Source organism: Nannobrachium achirus, assembly GCF_963921795.1.
Source record: "Nannobrachium achirus genome assembly, chromosome: 20".
NCBI lineage: Eukaryota > Metazoa > Chordata > Actinopteri > Myctophiformes > Myctophidae > Nannobrachium > Nannobrachium achirus.
Window position 1 is genome coordinate 27,334,301 of NC_137827.1, and position 24,665 is coordinate 27,358,965.

Below are 24,665 nucleotides of genomic sequence, written 5' to 3' on the forward strand. Positions count from 1 at the left end.
TGGTAAAGCCGCTGGACCTGACGGTCTGCCCATAGACATTTATAAAAAATTTGCAAGTAAACTAACAAAACCCTTACTTGACATGTTCTCGGAATCATTTGAGGATGGAGTACTACCTCCCTCCTTGAGAGGAGCTCTCATTACGCTTCTTCCAAAACCGGGTAAACCAAACAATAGATGTGAAAATTTACGACCAATTAGCCTGTTAAATTCGGATCTGAAAATACTATGTAAAATATTAGCTAAAAGACTGGAAGGTGTTTTGTCTGTAATTATAGAAGATGACCAGAATGGTTTCATGGTAGATCGTCAGGGTTTTCACAATGTAAGGAGGGTACTAAATATATTACACATCCAGAGGGGGGCGCCAGATACAGCCCTTTTGTCGCTTGATGGCGAAAAAGCCTTTGACAGAGTAGAATGGCCGTTTCTGTTTGAAATGCTCATACGGTTCGGTCTGGGGGAGAATTTTTGTAAATGGGTAAAACTGTTATATAACGATCCATATGCAGAAATACTTACTAACAATATCATATCTAAACCGATAAGGATCAACAGAGGCTGTAGACAAGGTTGCCCACTTTCACCATTATTGTTTCTGATTGCATTTGAACCGTTTGCTATTGCTGTGAGAGAGCATACGCAGATTTCGGGCATAAATGTGGAGAGACTAGATCATCGTATAGCCTTGTATGCGGATGATGTAATCCTCTTCTTAAAAAATCTGCAAACGTCTATCCCGGCCCTTTTGGATCTCATTAAAACCTATGGTCATATATCAGGTTACAAAGTAAACAACTCAAAATCATCCATTATGCTCTTAAACTCGGACGAAAGATCTAACCCACCAGATTATGTCTGTCATTTCAAACCAGTAGACTCATTCACCTACCTAGGTATCCAAATTGTTCCAAAATTAGAAGAGGTCTCGAACTGCAATTATAATCCAATATTATCAACAATTGAGAACTCTATCAACAGATGGTCGAGTCTTTCAATTTCTTTAGCTGGCAGGATTAATATACTAAAAATGAACGTGCTTCCCAAGTTGCTGTACTTATTCCAAAACATACCCTTACCACCTCCATCAAACTTCTTCTCTAGAACCAAGAAAATGTTTACCAATTTTATATGGAATAATAGACGTCCCAGACACCGACTGACATTACTGTATCTACCTTATGATAGGGGAGGGTTACAGTGCCCTAACTTAATGTGGTATCTTTGGGCAGCTCAATTGAGAGCATTAATGTTCTACTTCACAACAGAGAATGCACCGGCATGGAGGGACTTAGAATCTAGCTCCTTACGACTCCCATTCCCCTCTTATATATACTCTGATTCTCAAAAAAATCTCATAAAGAAAACATCTAACCCTATAGTTAAATATATTAAAATTTGGAGGGATATTAACAAGCACTTGAATGTAACCTCTCCCATTTCCTGGTTCACTCCGATTTGGGGTAACAATCAGTTTGTACCGGGTAGAGCAGATGGGGGATTCAAAATGTGGGCCGATAAAGGTATACGCCAATTGAAGGATGTATTTGGAAGCTTAAAGGGTACCATGTTATCGTTTGAAGAGCTTGTTACTAAGTATAACATCCCTCGTAAACACCGTTTCAAATACTTTCAAGTAAGGAGCTATATTCGAGCCAACCAAAACCAATCTTTAAGTGCTCCCTCTGTGTCGGAGTTGGAGAGGGCTCTGGTTAAAGACCCCTTTAAAAAGGGAATTATATCAGAATTTTATAATCTCATGGTGTCTTTCTCGCTGGAGACCTCTGAATCTAAGCTTGAAGCCTGGAAGACAGATTTACAGGTAGATCTGACAGAGGAACAGTGGAGTACAGCTTGTATAGAAGCTCAGTCTCAAACAGGGAACACACGATTAAAACTTCTACAATATAATTGGCTTATGAGAGTGTATATCACACCAGAGAAATTGAATAAATTTGATAGTAATATTCCCGATGTGTGCACCAGATGTGGTGAAGACAAGGGCACACTGTTCCACTGTCTTTGGTCGTGTCCAAAATTGATGGAGTTTTGGAAGGAGGTCGGGCAGGAAATTCAAAAAATTCTATCTGTTAAAATAGTACCAGAACCGACATTCTTTCTGCTTGGTCTATATCCAGAGGGACACAAATTGAAAACCTGTGAAATCAAGTTTATTGACATCTGTATCTTACAAGCTAAAAGAATAATTGCATTATCTTGGAAGAGTCTGGGCAAACCGAGTATTTCTCAATGGTTCAGAGAACTGTGTTCATGTCTACCTCTGGAAAAGATTACATATATTTTGAAGGACAAACAAGAGGTATTTCAGAAGATATGGGGTTGTTTCATTCAATATATGAAAGACTGTAACTTGGGACACTTAATGTCAGAACAGGGGGGGGAGTAGTGCTGTTGTTGTTTTTCTTTTCTATGTTTTTTTTTTTTTTTTTTTTTTTCTCTCGCTTTTGCTTTTGCATTTTGTATGTTTAAAAAAAAAGTGTAACAATTGTAACAATTGAATTTCCTGTGAAAAAAAGAAAATCTTAATAAATATATTGTTAAAAAAAAAAAAAAAATGCTACTACTGGAGCAGGCTCTGAGAGTCTGTTCACTGACAGGCTGTGGTAGATTTGTGGTAGCGGCGAGAGATGTTGAACACGTAAGATCGAATGTCGGTCTGCTTAAATATATATGGATTGAACTATTAGATCATGGCGGTTTGTTATTGGAGGGTGTGTGAGTGTGGGTCCAGCTTGATTTCCGTGCCTGCCTGAACCACCACGATGCTCCGTTTGTGCGTTGACTTGCGTGATGCAAGAAAACGAAAAGGTATTCTCGGCAAAATAGGTATTCCGGTTTCACTGTGATGCTCCATTGCAACACAAACACCTCAAACATGTCTACTCTCCTTCATCTCTGTGTGGGGTTTGGAAGCTGAAACAAAGTATACACAAACACACTCACGCGTGTGTGTGTGCGCGCGCACACACACACACACACACACACACACGTTTGTTTTCTGTCAACGTTGAAAGTGAACATGCCACATCAGCGGAAACACACTGACACCTCATAACAGCATCTTGATCATGCAGATCGAAGTTAAATGAGGCAAACACGGTACAAAGATGCACGCACGCACGCACACGCACACGCACAGGCACACGCACGCGCACGCGCACACGCACACGCACACACGCACACACACACACACACACACTGACAGACAGACAGACAGACAGACAGACACATACTCATCTAAATAAAAGCCTGTAGATTAGTGCTGGGAATGTGATCTCGCACCACAAGGGGGGTAAACTGGGACAGTAGCAAGTGAGGCAGAGGCACTGAAATGCTTCTGCAGCTCTCTCCCATTGGCTGATACAGACGGTTGCATAATAGGCACTAGTCAGGGAAGCATGGATGCCTTCACTATCTATACATTTCCAGTGGTATTAAACATACGCAGTCACTGACTGGAACTAGTCTCTTCTACTGGAGCCCGACCGATATATCAGTCTGGCCAATATATCGGTCATTATTTGTGACTTTTTTGTCGACATCGGTGTCTGGATTTTTAACCACATTCAACATTTCTGTCCCTATACTTTGGGCATGTAATTCTATAGTTTTCAAACTAATTCCAAAATAGCAGGTCTTCAAGAATTGTTTTTAGTGCTTGAATAATATAAATGATATAAATTAAATAAAACGTTTTTCAATTTGAGTCGGTGGGTGGACCAAAATCTGACTAAGAATCGGACTATGAATTCTGGAATCGGTCAGGCTTCAACAGATACCTGCAGAAAGTGAAAAGAGTTTTTTTTTTGAATTTTCATTGCAATTACTCCTCTTTATGAAAACCCCAAGCCTATGGGGCTTTTAAGCCGTGACATCATTTTGTAGTCAATCCTCCAAGCAGATTTATTATCAATATCTGTCCCTCGCTATTTCAACAGATCCGAGACAAAAATAACGACTAAAGTATAATTCTACAACTTTCCTTTCAACAACAAAGAGAAGAAAAATTAGTAAATAGTAAAAATAGTAAAAAGATTCACGGGCGCTGGGGTCTTTTGGCCCCAAAAGTTCTCCTCTGCCTACAAAATGATGTCAGACTTAACAGCCCCATAAGCAACAAGCTAGATGCTGAATTACTGAATTTTAGATCACATTTAAAAGATTAACCACTTAACTGAGGAGGACAGATTTAGATTCAGATTCAGATTCAGATTTCTTTATTAACCATTGTGTAATACACATAGGTTAATTTCTAATGTTGTGGCTTCAGTTGAGTCTAATCCAGGCCCTGGTGGTTGAATGGGATCTGGGTGAAAAATCAACAAACTAGGCCACAGAGCCTCAGGCCAGGTTAGGAACAGTTCTACACCAAAAATAGAATGTAGAAATAATTATGAAAATCCATCTCTTTAAGTGTGTAGACCATTGTTTTTAATTACCATCATCCCTGAAGGACCAGCTAGTAGCCAGCTGATTGTAGAGAGGCCAAAGCAATATGTTGTTGATGATGAAGACGACGACGATGATGAAAATAGGCAAAGCATCATACTTTGCATACTTACATTTTTACTAATCAAATTCCATAATTATTTTAATTGCTATTCTAGGTTTGGCAAGTTTTAATGAGTGATTTGAAGGTGTCAGGTCATGTCATATGGGGCTTAAATATCCAGGAGATTCTTTTTGGTAATAATATATAATTGATGATAATATAAACATTCATAGAATTTCCCATGTCTTCTACCTTTTCATTACAACCACAAAGATACAATAATCAAAGTATATTAATATTTTAAGAATTGTGTGCTTTATATTGTGTGCTTTTTGGAACAACCTGATGATGCTTTTTGATGATTTTACTGTACTGTTCACATCACCTCCTTTCCCATGGGTTTTGGATTAGCTGAGTCTATTTTGTGTACAAAACACTGACAGTGATCGAAACTTTGATAGAAGAAACACTTCGTAAGCGATAATGAAAGACACAAACATGTTTTTATCCAGACTTTAAATATAGATCAATTGTGTCATCCCTATCAAGGCTTTAGTTGGTGCTGTAAGAAGCCAGTGCAAAAATAAAAACACAGTTTTCCATGCCGCGAGAAACCAGTTGGTTATTTAGGGCAGTGGTTCTCAACCTGTGTGTCGGAGTCGGACCCCAGGGGGGCAAAAAAATAAAAAAAGCTGTTGCGAGAACCACTGCAGTAGACCCCAAGTTGGTGTGTGTGTGTAGGGCTGGGTTGGTATCGACATTTTGTTATCGCGTTTTTTTGTCTTCTTATTACCAACGGTATTGCAGTAATTACCGCACCCCAGTATATCTATTAATTAGGGTTCGGCGATAAGCCAAAATATTCCTATCATCTGCCCAAAATTCGCCACTCCACAGTCCTATAAGCCCGAGTTATACTTCCCCGTAAAGCACAGCGGGTCTGGCTTCGAAAATAGCAGATCTACAAGCTCACAACACGTCCACAACGCATTCTGAGCTTGCAGTGTCGGGTTGCTATAGTAATGTAGGCTACTGGGGCTTCTCAGACACTGCACGCTCGGGTACTGTGATTCTGTAAACTCACGTCTCAAATCACATTGATTGAGTGGTGATATATAAACATATAGTAGACAAGTTTTAGTTACCAGACTTGACAGTCTGTCCGTGTGACGGCCCGAGCTTCCCACAAACATAACATGTGGTACGCTGCCCAGAGCAGAGCAGCATGGAGCGGCAGCAGGCATTGACAATAAGGCTTGACCACCTGCCCCCGGCAAGTAAATAAAAGTCACGCAACTGTCTATGAACACAACACGAGATATAGTATCTGTCTAAACACCTGAACGTGGCCAGCGCACGGCCAGCACACAGCCTCACAGAGTAATGAAATAAATTTAGCGGTAATTAAAATCTTACCTATCATTATAATGGATGATTTACTTTTCGGGCAAGTGGGTAAGACCTTTGGGCATGCAAGTAGAACATGACCTGTACTTGCCCGACGGTCAAGTGCCTCTGAGACCTCGTTCTCAATAGAAAATAGCCCCACTCGCATGCTCTTTTTGGGGGGGATTTTTTTTTATTACTAAAAACCTTTTATTTTGTATTTTTATTTTATTTTTACCGGGCGGTTACCGTGCCCAGCCCTATGTGTGTGTGTGTGTGTGTGTGTGTCTGTGTGTGTGTGTGTGTGTGTGTGTGTGTGTGTGTGTGTGTCTGTGTGTGTGTGTGTGTGTGTGTGTGTGTGTGTGTGTGTGTGTGTGTGTGTGTGTGTGTGTGTGTGTGTGTGTGTGTGTGTGTGTGCGAGCGTGCAGATGTAACCAACATTTGTACACACTCAGAGTTGAGGATTTACAGTGTATGCAGATGTGGGTCATACTGTACTGTGTGTGTGTGTGTGTGCGTGTGTGTGTGTGTGTGTGTGTGTGTGTGTGTGTGTGTGTGTGTGTGTGTGTGTGTGTGTGTGTGTGTGTGTGTGTGTGTGTGTGCGGGCGTGCAGATGTAACCAACATTTGTACACACTCAGAGTTGAGGATTTACAGTGTATGCAGATGTGGGTCATACTGTACTGTGTGTGTGTGTGTGTGTGTGTGTGTGTGTGTGTGTGTGTGTGTGTGTGTGTGCGTGCGTGCGTGCGTGTGTGATTGTGCGCGCACATGCACGTGCACTGCAGTGATCCAAAATTCCTGCCTAGTGTTCATTAGAGATGCTTTCTCCACCAGCAGCCATAACTAAAGCAGCAAACATTTAAGCATGATTTATAATAAAAGTGTATACATTATAAATAATAATAACATATTTTCAACTTTAACCCTTTGTAAGCCACGGGGAGCCCCTTAATGTTAAAACCGTAGTATATCGCACATCCCAGCAAGGAGTCTCAGCCACGCCGTACTTTCCCGGACTTTGTCATTAAAACCGGAATAAATGATTTTGATCCGAAAATCGGCGATCGTCTAACCTTCCCTAGTCACCACTCGTGCATTGATAGCTCATGCACGGTCTGACATGAAGCAGAGGTGACGTCAGCTCCTTTCCTTCTCCAAGGCTACTCCCAGCCATCCGTTTGCTGTCTGTACACTAGTGCTCCTACTGCAGCCATGCTTGGGGCTATGCTAGCGAAAATTTTCAGTTCTGTTCTTGAGTCACACATGGACTATTTGCGGGGACATTTACGTGAACGGATCGCGCACGCGAAACGCACGGGGAGATCGATGATCGGCCAAAACCCCCATTCTATCCCAACGGAGATCGAGAAAATCACGGTGAGCTAATGACCTGGGAAAAAAAAAAAAGAAAAAACAACGGCGCTGTCCAAGAAGGAGGGGCGGCGGGCTCATGTTTATAAACATAATATTATGTCTCAGATCACAATACAATAATAGAAATTTCACGGCTAATCTACCAACCACCATTCTATTTCGGACGGCAAAGTGTTAAAAAAGAAAGAACCAACAACAAACATTATTTTTGTCGACCACCACACTTTGTCAGCGACATCAGGCGTCATGCTGGCCCCCTCAGCATGAAACAGAAAACAAAAACAAGCCATGATGAATATCTGTGTGTGTCTCACCAAGGCTGCATGAGCACAGGGACGTGCAGAGAATGTTACAGAGGCAGGGGCTGACATTTCTAAAGGGGCCTTTTGGTGAAAACATCGAAAATAGCAGACCTCCAAGCTCACAACGCGTTGGCTATTTTCGGTGCTTGATACCACATTGAACTAAGAATAATCAAGTCAATACTGGAGATGTGGCGTAACGGCATGGATTGCTACACAGAGAGGGCAATTCTTTCAACAACATGAGCATTCAAGTTCAGGAGAGTTTAGGCAAGGCAATTCTCTTGAATGCCGCCTTCAGGAATGACTTGGAAAGAGGGCATTTGCGTTTCTTTCACCATAGTAAAAACTGCACTCATGGTCTGGAGAGGGCACTTTTTACAGACGGATAAAAGGGCAGGGGCTCAAGCCCCCTTTGATGTCTATGTGTGCACGTGCCTGTGCAAGAGCGCCGAGGACGGGGTGTGACTGGGCCAAGTGTTATTACCGCACGCAATCCATACGGGACGGGAGCAGTATCGACGAGGGCTGGCACGGCGGCGGCACGCTAGACTGGCTCAGTCAGTGGTGTAAAGTACATGTATTCAAGTACAGTACAATTTTTAAGTACTCTTAGAAATTACTGGAGTATTTCCAATTTTCAATATTTTATACTTCTACTCCGCTACATCTCGGAGGGAAATGTTGTACTTTTACACCATTACAATTATTTGAAAAATTTAGTTACTAGTTGCTTTGCATAAATGATTATATTAAAAAACATACATTAACCAGCTCAGTGGCCTTGTGGTTAGAGTGTCCGCCCTGAGACTGGGAGGTCGGGGGTTCAATTCCCCGGCCGGGTCATACCAAAGACTATAAAAATGGGACCCAATGCCTCCCTGCTTGGCACTCAGCATCAAGGGTTGGATTGGGGGGGTTGATCACCACCAATGGGGGTCCAGGGACTGCAGATGAAAATTAGCACGCGGCGGGCTAACTCTGGCTCATTTACATTGAAGTGAAAACTGACATGTCCATTAATGAGCACGGTCCCTGTCAAATAAACAGATCTTAACTCTTAACCACTTTAGTCCTATTTTATACATGGGCTATTTGCTCACACTGTGAGCTTGTAGATCTGCTATTTAATTTTCAAACATTTTACTACTTTTACGTTTGATACTTTAAGTATATTTTGTACTATACTTTTGTACTTTAATTCAGGTAGCCAAATATTTTGAATACAGGCCTTTTACTTGTAATAAGAGTATTTTACATTGTGGTATTGCAAATTTTACGAAAAGCAAAGTAACGTACTTCTTCCACACTAGACCTCCCTCAGGGGACAGTCTGTCCATGACTCTGAGATTGAAAACAGTTTACAGCACACAAGGACACATTAATCCTATTACCACCAATCTAGCTGTTATGGGGTTTTTTGTTTGTATTTTTTATGGAGGCAGAAGCATTTCCTCGTAGGCGTCATTACGGGCTTGTGAGCACATATGACCGCTCGCATGCATGCACAGTCGCACGCACACACAGGGCCAACCCGATCCAAAAGATAAAGTATACATTTTGTTCTGACCCCTCCAGGATATTTCTTTTTGCCACTCAATTAATATAATAAACAGTGCACAGCCGTAATTGTATTACTGTCTGATACATTCAAACTGTTTAATATTTATAATCTACTTTTTGTTTAGGCCTACAAATACCTTGGGTCACACACACACACACACACACACACACACACACACACACACACACACACACACACACACGCACACACACACACACACACACACACACACACACACACACACACACACACACACGCACACACACACACACACACACGCGCACACACACACGCACACGCGCGCACACACACACACACACACACACACACACACAATTATTACATAATCGTCTAATCGCAATTATTACATAATCGTCTAATCACAAGTATTTGACATAATCACAATTATTTGACATAATCACAATTATTTTGTCATAATCGTCACATGTTGAAAAATGTTCATATATTTTCAAACATTTTCAAAAATAGTGGAAATAGCAGATCTACAAGCTCACTATGCGTCGCGATGACGCGTTGTGAGCTTGTAGATCGGCTAATTCCACTATCAATGTCCTTTTTTAAGTATAAAGTTGTCAAATATGTCAGACATTTCTTTGTATACTTAGTTTATGTGTCATATATCTGCCATGTGCAACTTCAAAGCCTACAAGCCAAACAGAAATGTAAATGTCAACGACAAAATCACAATTAAATCATTAATCGCAATTATTTGAGTGACAATTAATCGTCATGTAAAATGTCATAATCGTGACACACACACACACACACACACACACACACACACACACACACACACACACACACACACACACACACACACACACACACACTAGAAGACCTGTGTATCCACACACACTAATGGCAGTCACAGTGTTACATAAGGTAGTTGAGAGATGCTTCACCAGCGACTCTCACCTTACACTATCACAGCATATGGATGGTCTCTCGTTCTCGTTCTCTCTCTGAACCACTCTCTCCCTACTTCTCTCTCTCCCCGTCTCCCTCTCACTCTTCATCTTTCTCACCCTCTCTCTCTGTGTTTGTCGCTCCCCTCTCTCTCTCTCTCTCTCTCTCTCTCTCTCTCTCTCCCTCTTGTAGCATTCTGTGTCACCTTGGTGGTTATGCAGCAGTGGTGTAATGTAACTAAGTACATTTACTCAAGTACTGTACTTAAGTAGACTTTTGAGGATTTTTCTTTTACTTTACGGGAGCATTTCCAATTTTAAATACTTTTACTTCTACTCCACTACATCTCGGAGCAGGCAGATATTGTACTTTTACTCCACTACAATTATTTGACAGTTTCACAGTCACTTGGATTTAGATTATCGCAAAACATATTAACCACTTCAGCCCTATACATTTTCGTCCATCACAATGCGTCACATTGTGAGCTTGTGGATCTGCCATTTTCAAAATATTTGTATACATTTGAAAACGTGAAATGGGACATTCTGCATAATGAGTACTTTTACTTTTGGTACATTAAGTACATTTTGATGCAAATACTTTTGTACTTTTACCCAAGTACATTTTGAATACATGATCTTTGCTTGTAACTAGCAAAGATCTACATTGCAGTGTTGATACTTTTACTTAAGTGTAGTACCTTTTTCCCCACCACTGTTATGCAGCAGCCAGCTCCACTGATGATCAAGCATTATAGGATTTATTCGGTGGAGAAGTAGGGACCTGCACTATAGATGCAGGAATGTTTGGCTACACAGTAGAACGACTACAACAACATCATACATCATAAGCTATAGAAACACTTCGTACTTCGTTGCAGAGTGATCCATAAAACGTGTACTACAGTGTAACACTGCCTGTCTTCCCAATAATGTTCCAAAACCATGTCCCTAATGAGTTTTGACATTTAGGGGTCAATACAGTATGCCTGCGGACTTCATGGAACAAATATATTTTATGTTGCTAGGTAACAGTATCTTATTGAACCTTCTGTTTGGGGACTGTGTAAGTCTCTATAGTCATTTTTAGCAACAAACAGTAAGCCCTCCATTGCATGACTCCGTCAACATTCCATTGCATGGCCTTTTTCCTTTGACTCTAATCTTATCACATAATAGTCCGAGTTGCCATGGGCACATGTCGTAACCAGACACCCCGGCCCAGGAGACTGTCCTTTTGTTCTACGTCACCCTAACGGACATGGCTCTAACCTTTAGGTGACACCCGAGCCCCGGCACTTCTCTAAGGTTTCAGGCCAATGTGAGTTGCCCGTCCCCACCTGCCTTATGCCCAGACTTGGGGGGAGGAAGCACACCTGAGCCCGATGCTCCGGCCCCCTCGCCCGCTCAACCCTGGCAGAACGCAGCTCTGGTTTCCACCCTGCACAGAACCTGATACTGTCACCATCTCAGTCCTCCCTGGCCCGTCCCCGTCCCTCTCCCCTCTCCTTCACTCTAGCGACTGGTGAGAGTTTGTTATGTCATTAACTTTGTAGGCTATAGCAGCGGATCGTATTAAAGGCGAGATATGAGTTATGTGTGCTGAACAAGGTCTGAGAACGCAGGCGTTCTTTGCTGTTCAGTGTTGATTTCGTCGACTAAAACTATGACTAAAAATGTTTGTCGACTGCGTTTTTTTCACTGACGAAAACTAAATAAAAACGAAATAAAAACTAAGCTGTGATGACTAAAACTAAGACTAAATATATTGACAATTTCGTCATCAAAATAAAAACTAGACTAAAACCTTAAGGAGGGACTAGTGGAGAAAAGAGTACTTTTATTTTTGGTTGCTCTCAGGTTTTGCATGCTGAAAATAGCAGATCTACAAGCTCACAACGCGTTGCAGCGTTGTACAAGCTGCAAGCTTGTAGATCTGCTATTTTTTAAATCCCCATATGAAGAACATTCATGGGGGGCCCACAGTGAATCCTTGTACCCAGGGCCCAGAACCGACACCCTTGCTTTAAATCAAAACCAACACAGTCACAACTATAAATCTACGTACCGCGGCTTCCTTCAGACTTGGAATATCCACCGATTTCGGGGTCCCGGGGTGGCAAAAGAGGCCAATGGACTTGTTTACCGACTCCCGAGGCCAACCTCTGTGGAGTGAGTCCTTATCCCTCCGGTCGAGATGATGATGGACGAGCGAGATGTCCATCTTGTCCCCCCATCTTGCAGCAATCGCGTCGGTAAAAATAGATCCTCGTGTCGTCGTGTGTCCATATAATCCCAAGGATATGTCGCGTCCTTTGTATAACGAGCTGTCTGTAACATACTGTCAACTCTCCTGGATTTCCCAGGAGTCTCCTGGATTTTGAACCCCTCTCCTGGGAGTCTCCTGGATTGGCAAATCTCCTGGATTTCTCCTGGATTTTGTATCAAACTCCCAAAATTCACCAGAACACAGGAAATTACATCTACTATGTTAAAAATTTTCTGGGGGAGGACCCCCAGACCGCCCGCTTTAGGGGTGGGGGCAATGCATGCAAGAAAGATCATACAGATATTCACTTAAGTAATGACTTAAAGATGAGAAATCATTATTAAAGATGTCCTTTTGCTTCAGTCATCAAATCTGTACAACAACATTTGGCATTTTAAGGCTGAAATTGTACCCATGCTAGTAAAGTAAGCCTGATAAATGTATCAAACATGCACAAAATTCAACAGAACACAGGAAAAAATATCTATTAATACGTTTTGGGGAGAGGACCCCCCAGACCCCGGTTGGGGAGTTCCGCGCGCCCCCCAAAAATAAATCTCCTGGATTCTGACAGTCCAATGTTGACAACCCTGCATACATGGATCCCAGGCCAGTAACAGTGAGGCCGAATATGAGGAAGAAGCGCAACGATCGTTCCATTTGCTGTAGATTTCTTTTTTTACTTTCATCCTCCTAACTTTGTGCTGAGTGCTGTTTCGGTAGCAGCCAGGGCAGCCAGTACCCGTGGAAAACTTGGAGCTGTATGCTGTGGTGGAATCCTGGCTAATCAGTGATCCGTTCTGAAGCCCGCCTACTGTATCCGGTTTTGTACAAACTCACATACATGTAAGAAACGTTTCCGTATCCGATATAGACCCAGACCGGATCAGCAACGGCTTTGATTGATTGATTGATTGGCCTATGGCGATGGAGGTTTATTGGCATGAGAGAACGAAACACATAGGAAACGTTTACGTAGTTCTCGCCAAGCAAGTGTCACAATAAAATAAAAACAGTTGAAAATGGGTAACATAATATACAGTTAGAGGGGGTATATATATATATATAAATACTGTGTGTGTGTGTGTGTGTGTGTGTATATATATATATATATATATATATATTATATATAATGCCTATATAGCGTTTATGTACGTGTGTGTATAGCCTACAGTATAGTGTGTGTGTGTGTGTGTGTGTGTGTGTGTGTGTGTGTGTGTGTGTGTGTGTGTGTGTGTGTGTGTGTGTGTGTGTGTGTGTGCGCGCGTGCGAGGAGGTATTGCAGACCATCGTGGGCCAGTCGGAGTCCAATATAAAAAGCGTATTTCTCTTTGTTTGAAGTAAGACGCCCTAAGGGCAAGAGGTGGCCTATTACAGCACTATTACACAATTCCAGTTATACACAATTACACTTATTACACTAGTACACTCATCTGCTAAGTGCCTGAAGCCATAAATACATATATCAAGTGCATTATGTGCTTGAAAAAAGACCATTCACAAAAACCTAAATAACTCCCTTTCATTAGATTTTTAAGCTCGGAAAATCAAAAAACAAGGGTTTTGAAATGGCTCTAACTATAGAATGGTACATTGTAAATACAAAATTATATTTTTTTGGTGAAACTAGAGCTTGTCCTCTTTCATTTTCATCACTGTATGACATTGTCGTGCAAATACAGAATTTAGGAAAAATGTAAATATAAAAAAAATATATCATTGTACAAAATGGCAGAAAAGCCATACAGTACAATGTTAAAATGGCAGCAAATGAGTTAATAGCCTCAATCAAAACATATACCATTATTATTATTAATGAGCAGGGTCAAATATCCAATAAGAATTAACCTGTCGGTCATCATATTACATGTGCAGATAGAGTCCCAGTAGAATATTGCTGCCTGTATTATCATAGTTACACAGAAAGATAAATGGCCACATGGTTTAGTAGTTGTTGTTGCTTGATACAAGTGGCTGCTGTTTAAGAACAGAATTCAGTGTTTGTCCAGGGGCCACTGTGCTTTTAGATAAGGTTGATTAATTGAAAAGCCTTGATTGTCATCAATTGCATGGTGAATAATCTAATATTAATCTTACAATAAATGCAAGGAATCTCTGTATGTACGTCTGTAATACACATACTGTATCTCGATAACCATTCCACCGATCGACTTCAAATTCGCCACGCATGTTGCAGATGACCCGAGAGAGTGCTGTGCTCGTTGTTGAGTCGGTCGGATAGGCGGTTGTCCAGAACCTCCAGAAAAGGCTCTGGTCAGGCTCTGGCCGTGGCCCAAAATAAAATGAGCCAATTGATTGTCATTGCAACCCCAGTTTAAGGCCGGCCTGTGTTGTCTAACCTCAATGTCATGGCATCAGCAAACAAATCAGTCAGCGCAATATGTAGGCACAAAAAGGGCCTGCCCATATATGGGCATATACTGATGACATGGACTGACAGATATCTCAATATACTGTACGGTCATTGGGCATAAAAGGGACTCTCCAGATATGTGGGTATAAAAGAGGAAAGGTGACAGAGGACCTCCATACAGTATATGGCCCAGCCGGCCCCGTTATTTGTCTAATGATCAATGTGAAAGACAACATTTCAGAAGAATATAAAAAAATCACACCCGTGTGAAGTGGAGCTGTGTGTGTGTGTGTGTGTGTGTGTGTGTGTGTGTGTGTGTGTGTGTGTGTGTGTGTAGCTCATGTGTACCGATTTTTGTGACATTTGAAGAAAATATGTAGGAAAAGGAGCAAAAAGTGTGTTTTGGAGAAAATTCAAGATGGCGGAAAATCTATCCTGGCGCAAATGGGCGTGGCCTATATGGGGAGATGCGTCTTGACCCAAGGAATCCAGGGAAAAAGGAATTTTAATTTTCCGATCTACGGTTCAAGAGTTACGGGGCAAAACGTAAAGTGGGCCGTTATAGCGCCACCATGAGGCCGAGTGATGTAATTATTTTTCGATTCATTCTTAAAATCATTATGAATCTCCTCTCCGAGGTTTGAAACTGTAGCTCCTATGGTTTACGAGAGAAAAATACTTGAAAGTGATTTCTTGCATTGTCTTGCAAGTCAATGGGGACAATTAAGCGTAGTTTTTTGCCGATTACGTCGGCATGGTAAGGCGGATCGGAACGAAAGGTAATAGAACACCATTCCCGGCCGAGCCGCACATTTTGATGTATATATTGCGCGAGTGGCGTAAATGGTGCGGCACTAGTTACGCGCCGAAGTCAGGCTACATACACACACACAGACAGACACACAGACAGACACACAGACAGACCCACACAGCCACGTATAGGGAGCTGCACACAGCTCCAAAAAGAAAGGTTGTTATGTATATGTGGATAATCAAAATGTGTTTATTTGATCAGAGGGCTGAGGCTAAGTACTGGGAGTGTGCGGGAAGTACTTGGAGCTGATGGTACCTCAGCAATCCATCTCCCAGGGGTCTAGCGCATTAACAGGTACAGACTTCCGCATTATCAGCTGAAACCGACAATAAGCCTCTCCCGACCTACTTATATATTATTAATGTCAGAAAGGTTGACGACGTACTCCTGCCATATACACCATATATGGGAACAGGTTGATCACAGACAGATGCAGAAATCTCCAAATATGTGCATGAATAAAACAATGCATGGCGTGGCATGGGTGGCGGGGCATGCATTTTTCCAACTTGCACTGTTCACAAGTAGGCTGAGAACAACACAGGGGTGGGTTGTTAAAAATGTGCCAACTGTATAATCGATCATATTTCACTATATTTAATGTGACTCAGAACAAAGCTAATAGGATTTAAGATGATGATGCCAACCTACAGTAGCATTGGCAGCCAGCTCAAAGCTCTGGTCTCTAACGTCTGGGGTTGATAAAGTGTCTAGGCTTAAGACAAACTGCAAAATAAATTGCATCACCCTTGACCATTTTGATTGACAAACAAAAACTGAAAAGGTGTAACAGAGGTGATGGGGAAGGAAGAAAACCAAAAAGTAGCATGTTGTGTACACATCTACAATAACTCTCCAACAAAGACAAGTATTGAGTGTTAATAGAAGTCTCTGGGTGTAAATATATACCCACATTGATCTGCCAATTTGATCAATTTAGAATTAAATTAACTCAAGAGTCAAATTAAAGAGTTAAATTAAGGCTTTTACTGTGTGGGTAAAGAAGCTTGGTTATAAAAGCCACAACAGATCTCAGCAAAGCTGCACTGGTGTTCCTGCTGCACTGCACTGCGCTGTAAATAACTGATTGCTCATGAAATCCAGCTTCCTTCTCCAAATCCAGCATGGCTCCATGACAAGCCTGGAAACAAACTCTGTGAAACCAGTGACAGACAGACACTGACAGACAGGCAGGCAGGCAGGCAGGGCAGGCAGACAGACAGACAGACAGACAGACAGACAGACAGACAGACAGACAGACAGACAGACATGATATGGACAGATGGAGAGAGATGACATGTTGATGGAAACTTCTCAATCCTGCCTCAGCAAAGAGGTGTGTGTTTGCTGACAGCGGTGACCGTTTTGTCTCTGTCTCTTGGCCTGCTGACTCACTGTTGTGGTTGTGGTGTATATGACTGTGTCAGTGTTACTACTGCTTTCTTTGTGTGGGGGAGGGCAGACCTAAGCAGAAATATGGCTTTTAGAGTAACATTTTATATCAGTTCTCAAGTCTCTAAGGATCAAGTGTTAATAGGTCATAATCAGGCACTAAACACATTTCAGAACAGACCTTTTTTATGGCAATATTGGCATTAAATAGCAGGGTAAACACAGGTGTTACCAATGATGCTAATTAAGGTTCCAGTCTGGGTGCTGCTGTGGTGCATGAAAGGCTCCAGTACACTACATGGAACATACTGTGTAGCCCTAGCCTTACATTAAGACACGTCCTGCCGTGACTTCTGCATTGTGACGTGGGACGACGCCAGGAGCGTCTTACCGTCTTTGTCATACACTCCTGCTGCATGCTCGGCAAAATCGTATCTAGTGGCTCGACACATTCTCAAATGAAAAATATAAGACGCCGCCAGAGTTCTCCAAACACTTAAAGCTATACTGTGTAAGTTGCTCAACTAGTGGTCAGTAGCGTTATAGCAAACCGCGGTCGCGTCTGCTTTTTTCGGCCGTTTTTCGGTGGTCTGACGGCGCGGATCGGGCCGTCAGACCACCGCGTCCGCCTCGCCTCGCCGAGACCTATCCATAGAGGTCTTTCGTGTCCCTCTACGAGCCTCGGTTGGGGAGCTACATGCTAAACTCCTAGCCCAGTGTAAACACTGCAGTGTATTTCCTGAAGAGCTCGGCAGTGTATGATCTGGGCTTTGATTGGCCGGTAGGGAGACACGTGTACAGAATGATGCATATGACGTAATTTTGCCGGGAAAAACAACCCCGGTCACGGCCACCAGGGCTCAGTAGAACACATACAAAGAAAAGGCTTTGGGAGCTGAAATGAACAGAGTGGGTGTTCTAAAACTTTAGCAATTTAATAATTAGGACAATTTAAGATTTGTTTTATTAAAAAGGTTACATAGTATAGCTTTAATGACTCTGGCGGTAACTTTGCACAATGTATTAGTCCGTTGTTTTCAATAAAAATAGTTTTTACCAAGTGTCACTGCTTTTCCCCATTTGCCACAATGTTGGTAGCAACAGTGCCTCTCGGTGGCTGGGAAGCATTATTGTGCATTCTTTATACACAGACGTCATGTCCTTGTATGAGCGAATGGGGGAATGTATGAACGTCACGTGATAAGTGTGGCCATGTTTAACCAAACGAGTGAGACTCTGACACACACTTGGTAAAAACTATTTTAATTGAAAACAACGAACTAATACATTGTGCAAAGGTACCGCCAGAGTCACTAAGTGTTTGGAGAACTCTGGCGGCGTCTTATATTTTCAATTTGTGCATGTGTCGAGCCACTAGATACTATTTTGCCGAGCATGCAGCAGGAGTGTATGACAAAGACGGTAAGACGCCCCTGCAGTCGACCCACGTCACAATGCGGAAGTCGCTTCAGGATCGTCTTAATGTAAGGCTACTGTAGCCCTAATTACTATCATTGGTAATACCTGTGTTTACCCTACTATTTAATGTCAATGTCGCTGCTACTGCTGCTGCTGCTGGTGTGTGTGTGTGTGTGTGTGTGTGTGTGTGTGTGTGTGTGTGTGTGCGTGCGTGCGTGCGTGCGTGCGTGCGCACTGTTCATACATGCAGCAGCATGCTTGAACATGCATGAGTCATGCTTCTTGTTCTGCGCTACAGTATGACCTTCACTGTGTGTCCTGTGGGTGCCGTTGAATGCTGATGCTGGTAAATAATGACAATGTTACCACATACAACCTCTGCATCAACCCTCACTCATTCAATCCACAGCCCTGGTCTCAACAAGCAACAGATAGCATGTGCTGTACCATTTCCCTCATTCTGTGTTCTCCATAGTAAAGCAAACTACTTCCAATCACTCATGGGAAGGAAAAAAACAATGCACATATATAGATTATTGTATATTCCTTCTAACACTCTGACACAAATAGAATGCATCATACAGAACTATCCTATAACAGAAAATATGTTTAAATAATGCACAGACAGAAGACATCACAAAACAAAATGGTAATTCACTAAGCCATTTTGTTCACGCAATAGCACATATTGTTTCTGGTGAACCGAGTGAGCGGCGCTTTAGATCAATGATGTTGGGACAGAAACAATAGGTGCTGCTATCACTCCAAACAGTGATTGTGAACAGCAACAACAGTTCCACATTCCACATTTTAAATATCACTGATGTTGCCAGCAACAGCAGTTCCACATTTTAAATATGATTAGTGGTCTGATTGAAATGTAAATGGTCATCTATGTTGAACAATGCATCCAAGGCAAAGAAAATATATACTATATCATTTGGAAATTACATGAACTCTTCAAGTCTTGCACTTTTGCAACAACAACCTGTCTAATCTACTTATAATGACTGCTTAGCTCACAATGATGTAACCAGCATGGACTGAGCCCAAACATTTAGTATCCGATATAGAGGCGGTATTCATATGGTTTAATAAAGATCAAATCAGGGCTTTCGGTTAATTAGATTGGTTAAAAAACTCTGATCTTTTTCTCAAGACATTCATCTACTTTCAATAAAAATCTGCCATATCTGTCAGTGTGTCAGGGATGTTGGCCTTGTGTAGCGGGTGTGCAGTACCAAGTGGGAATTTGGATGGACCAGTGGTTGTTGTGATCCGAAAAACCCCAAATGTCTGTGTCTGTATCTGTCTGTCTGGGGTCTATGGATGGTGGGTAACCCGGCCTACGGTTCCACAGATTGGCCGAACTTTGCCACACATTTGTGCCGCTGCACTAATATACTGTAAGTGGTGGTGTGCGCAATACAACAAGTATGCACAAAATGGTAAATGGTAAATGGTGCATTTATATAGCGCTTTTAATCCAAAGCGCTTTACATAGATTGTGCATTACATTCACCCATTCACACACACATTCATACACCGGTGGCGGAGGAAGCCATGCAAGGCACCAACCTACTCACCGGAGGCAATTAGGGGTTCAGAGTCTTGCCCAAGGACCCTTCGACATTAACTCAGGGGGAGCCCGGATTCGAACTGGGAACCCTTCGGGATTTATACCCTTCGTGCTCTAATACCAGTTTCTCTACCCCTGAGCTATGCCCCCCACAAAATATCTGTATCTGTTTGCCTGTCTGCGGATCAGTCTGTTTCCCATTTCTGCCCGTGCACGTCATCAACCATCAACATCAGCCATTTCTGACAACATCAGTGATCCCATATCTCCATATTTGGTTGATCGTCGTCTGGTTGTGGTGGGTACCACATTGGGTACACTGACAACAGGTATTACTTCTTTCCCAAATAGTCCGGTGCCACTATAAATAACTACTGGATTGTAATATTTAATGTATTATTAGTAATGTGGTAACAGGTACTGCACTGGGTACTCTAACAACGTGTATAGCCTGTACTCTTGACAACAGGTATTGCATAACCGGGTGTGGCATGCATTCTCAACTTGCATCGTTCCCGACTTACATCATTACTGACTTGCGTAGTCCCCGAATAGGACGGTGGCAACGGTCTGGTACACTTAATTATCATAAATTTAGGTCTGTTAGTCAGTCACCCACTCATCTAGGGATTCATCCATTCCATCATTTATTCATGTTTCCCATGTAAGCATCCTTGCCATACCCTAATATTTCCCAAGTCACATCTATAAATAGTGGCGGCCTTCATACAATGTTAGTTCACAGAAAGTACTCCACATCAAAGTAGAATACAATTGTACTCTGCCATCCCCAGAACCCCAGATTCCAAGACAAAAATCTTGAGTCCCAGATGGTTTCAGGTCTTGTTGAAAGATTAAAAAAATCACTAGCAAAGCAGCGTAGAGAGGAGCTGAAACAGAGGCCGCTCCCCATGTGCCCTGCCTTAATCTGTCCTCCCCCATCGCTTTCTGTGAGCCAGAAACCAGGATTAGTGCTTTCCGTTGTGCCATCCCAAAGACAGTCCTTGGCCTGCTCTCTTTAATTGTGCACAAAAGGCCTCTTCCCCTGTGTGAATTGAGAAAAAGGTGCCTGATAAGCACAGCTTGACAGAGGTTTTCGGTTGAGACTGATCCATGACCAGAACCAACTGTTGACGGATATGTCAAGCCATTAAGAGGAGTGATGGTTTGGCTGGAATCATTCACGATGACCTGTAATCCAGTGCTTGCATTGCCTGCAGAACAGGCTTCCCGGATATCGGCCCTGAATTGTAAATAAATGTGTATACCTTCAAAATATTTCATGTTTATGACTCTGAGCACTAGTTATTGCGTGACAATCTGTTCTTTGGGGACCGTGCACCCATCTCGCAAGAGTTTGTTGTGTCGGATTTACGGTAGCTTGACAGCTAATTTTCACACCCACAGTCCCAAGGCAGTCTTACAGATGATGAAAGCCATCACATAATTACAGCAACTGCTGCAGGGTGACAGATTGGTGTCTCTCACCTTGACTGGTCTGCAGTGGTTGGAGATCGTAACAACGCTGTGTGTAACACTGTGTGTGGCTTTTCCACTGAGTCAGACCTTAAACACAGTATAGGAACTGACATGCAGACTATAAGGTATGTGTGTGTGTGTGTGTGTGTGTGTGTGTGTGTGTGTGTGTGTGCGTGCGTGCGTGCGTGCGTGCGTGCGTGGGTGCGTGCGTGCGTGCGTGCGTGGCTGCGCGCATACGTGTAGTGTGTGATGGATATAGGGGTAATGATTGCAGAACATATTGACAATTCAATCACATTACAAGCAGTTTAGTTCTCGCTCACATGCAAGCAGAACATGCTATTGCTAACGTTATTTTGACAATAAACAAGATGATAGTCCCCAAGCTAAGGAGGGAATCCTGGGTAATAAAAATAGATATTGCAGGGCTCAGAAGGGGTAAGGTAGTCCTGGACAATATCCTACATATAATTTTAGAGATGAGGTCAGTCACTCAGTCACTCAGTCACAAAATGCATTATACTGCAGTGACCAATACAGCCCAGTAGAGGGCGGAATCATTCCACAACAAAAAGAAAAGAAAGGAGAGTTTGCAGCACATATATTCGAACGGGTAAGGTCTAGTGGACAAATATTTTAGAACATATTCCTCAATATTGCGGGATGACTATTGGTGCTTACACAGAATATTGACACAATTATATTTTTCATAAATAAATAATCATCAGTGATGCCAATAACTAAGTAGGTAAAGGTAAAACAGCTTTGGCAAGTTCTGAAAATTACATCACTTTAATGTAACACAGCCTTTAAAACCAGGAAAAGATGATATTACGCTATCCAAAATCCAAGATATCTACAGGTAGTCTAAAGTCACAATATCGAGGTGATATTTTTGTAATTGCCCAGCCCTAGGTGGAGCTGGGGCGTGCCGTTAGTTCTAAGAAACAGCTTAATTCCATTTGAAAAAAATTACACACAGAAAAGCAGCATTTGTGCGCGCGAGCGCATGAGTTTGAATGCTTTAACAGTGGTCTGACCACTGAGCTGCTAGAGCTGCAGGACTAGTATCTCCCTCCCTTCATCTCTGATGATGAGTCAAAACAGACAAATGGACCAAAAAAAAACACTAGGTGAAAGAAAATATTCTGGGAAGCGCACGCACGCACGCACGCACGCACGCACGCACGCACGCACGCACGCACGCACGCACGCACGCACGCACACACACACACACACACACACACACACACACACACACACACACACACACACACACACACACACACACTTTATAAAGCAGAGGGGGAACCATCTTCACCAGACCATCTGATGGCTTTTTGTTGTCACCCCTCTGACATGTGGGGTGACAATGCCAAAGGCAGGGTTTGTGGCTCAATTTAAGAGCAACTGCTCAATGCTTACAGACAGTACACCTACTGGTGAGTGACTGACAGTTACCAATTACCTATCTTAGCTCTCCTGCAATGCTGGCGGTGGTGGGGCGAGGACAGAAAGAAGATGATGGGTCTACCACTGCGTCTAACATCGTCTCTAATGTTTGGTGCCATTGTGTGCTTGGCATGAGAAATGTAGTTCAATGTATCCTCCCATTCATCAATGGCACTTTACATCCACCATGCACCCTCTGTAACTTGAGCAATAAAACCTGAAACTAAATAAAAACTAGAACAAAGAAATAATAGCCTAACCGGTCGCATAGTAATATCTACAACCGCATTGTATTTATTTGTATTTCTTTGTAGCTATTTAGTAGGCTATACTAGATAGATATATCCTCTGTGTGTGTGTGTGTGTGTGTGTGTGTGTGTGTGTGTGTGTGTGTGTGTGTGTGTGTGTGTGTGTGTGTGTGTGTGTGTGTGTGTGTGTGTAATATCTTTATAGATACAGACAGTAGATAAAGGTGGGTGGACACTATAATAGAGATCACAATAGAGATAGGCCTATATGCTGTATATTCTGACAACATATAGCTTCTTGTATTAGATAAGTTCTCATTTCTAAAGTCAATTCAATGGACAGCATCGTGCATAGCATTCTGTACGAGCAAGCTGAAGAGCTGCGGCTCCCATTGATAAAACACGGGTCTCTGAAGAGGGCTGCATTCAACGTCACCAAGAGATGCACGCAGAGGCGTAATTTAAAAAAATAGGGGATGGCAAAAAATAATAGGTTACCACTTTAGCCCTGTTTCTAATAGTGAAAATAGTTGATCTACCAGCCGCGTTGAGAGAGCTTGTAGATGAACTATTTTCAAATATTTGTTTGGGGGGCGAAAGGAGAACATTTTTGAAAATGTTGGCCAATAATATGACTTTCCCAAAATTGGGATGCCACGTTGAAAGTGGTTATAAAATATAAATTAGTGGTTGCACACAACAAAACAATTATGTCAATTATATACACTACATGTAGATCGACTGCGATGAAATCAGATCAATCTGTTAACCATTCAGAGTTGGGGAATATGTAGCTCTGGTCCATCACCGGGAGGTGACGCGATGGACCAGAGCTAGGGAATATGCATAAAATAAGTGGATTTGAGGTTGAATCATGTGAACACTAGGGGGTAGCGGTTGCCATCCCCTATAGCGTTGCCCCAAAATGACGCCCCTGGCTGGCACCGTGCACAAGAACCGCACGAGAACAGTCAGGGAAGACGTCACAAAATAACAGTAGCGCGTGTGTGCATGCGTGCGTGCGAGTGCGCGTGTGTTTGAGTGGAAAACGTAGCCTACCTGCATTTTGTCGGATGTAAACACCTCCAAGTCCACGTCGCAGGCGATGATGGTCACCATCTCCAATTTCATATTTATCGATGGCATACCCTTACGTTACTGGGGGGAAAATATAAAAGGAAAATATACAAAAAAAATATAAAAAAAATGTATTTTTCTCTTCTCTCTGGTAGGTTGCAGAGAAAGAGTCTGTAGTCGTTTTGTCGCGGGATAAGTCCAGATGACTGTGTGCTGCTGAGTGTAGTGAGTTGATGTGTCCTCACCGCACTGAGTGTGTGCTGAACACTGTGAACAGTGATGCTGCTGCTGCAGCGACGTCTCTCTCTCTCTCTCTCTCTCTCTCTGCCTCTCTCTCTCTCTCTCTCTCTCTCTCTGCCCCCCTCTCTCTCTCTCTCTCTCTCTCTCTCTCTCTCTCTCTCTCTCTCTCTCTCTCTCTCTCTCTCTGCCTCTCTCTCTCTCTCTGCCTCTCTCTCTGCCTCTCTCTCTCTCTCTCTCTCTCTCTCTCTCTCT

General features: G+C 42.5%; 1 protein-coding gene across 1 annotated transcript in view; it reads right to left on the reverse strand.

Annotated features, from left to right (window-relative positions):
• Positions 1–24,245, reverse strand: part of rcan3 (regulator of calcineurin 3) — a gene marked incomplete at its 3' end in the record, with an annotated part of 56,857 nt that extends 32,612 nt beyond the window's left edge. The window contains exon 1 of the mRNA XM_080750386.1: positions 24,156–24,245. Coding sequence (XP_080606512.1) covers positions 24,156–24,242 — 87 coding nt within the window. The 5' untranslated portion in view covers positions 24,243–24,245. The remainder of the gene's footprint in view (positions 1–24,155) is intronic.
• Between the last annotated feature and the right edge of the window lie 420 nt (positions 24,246–24,665).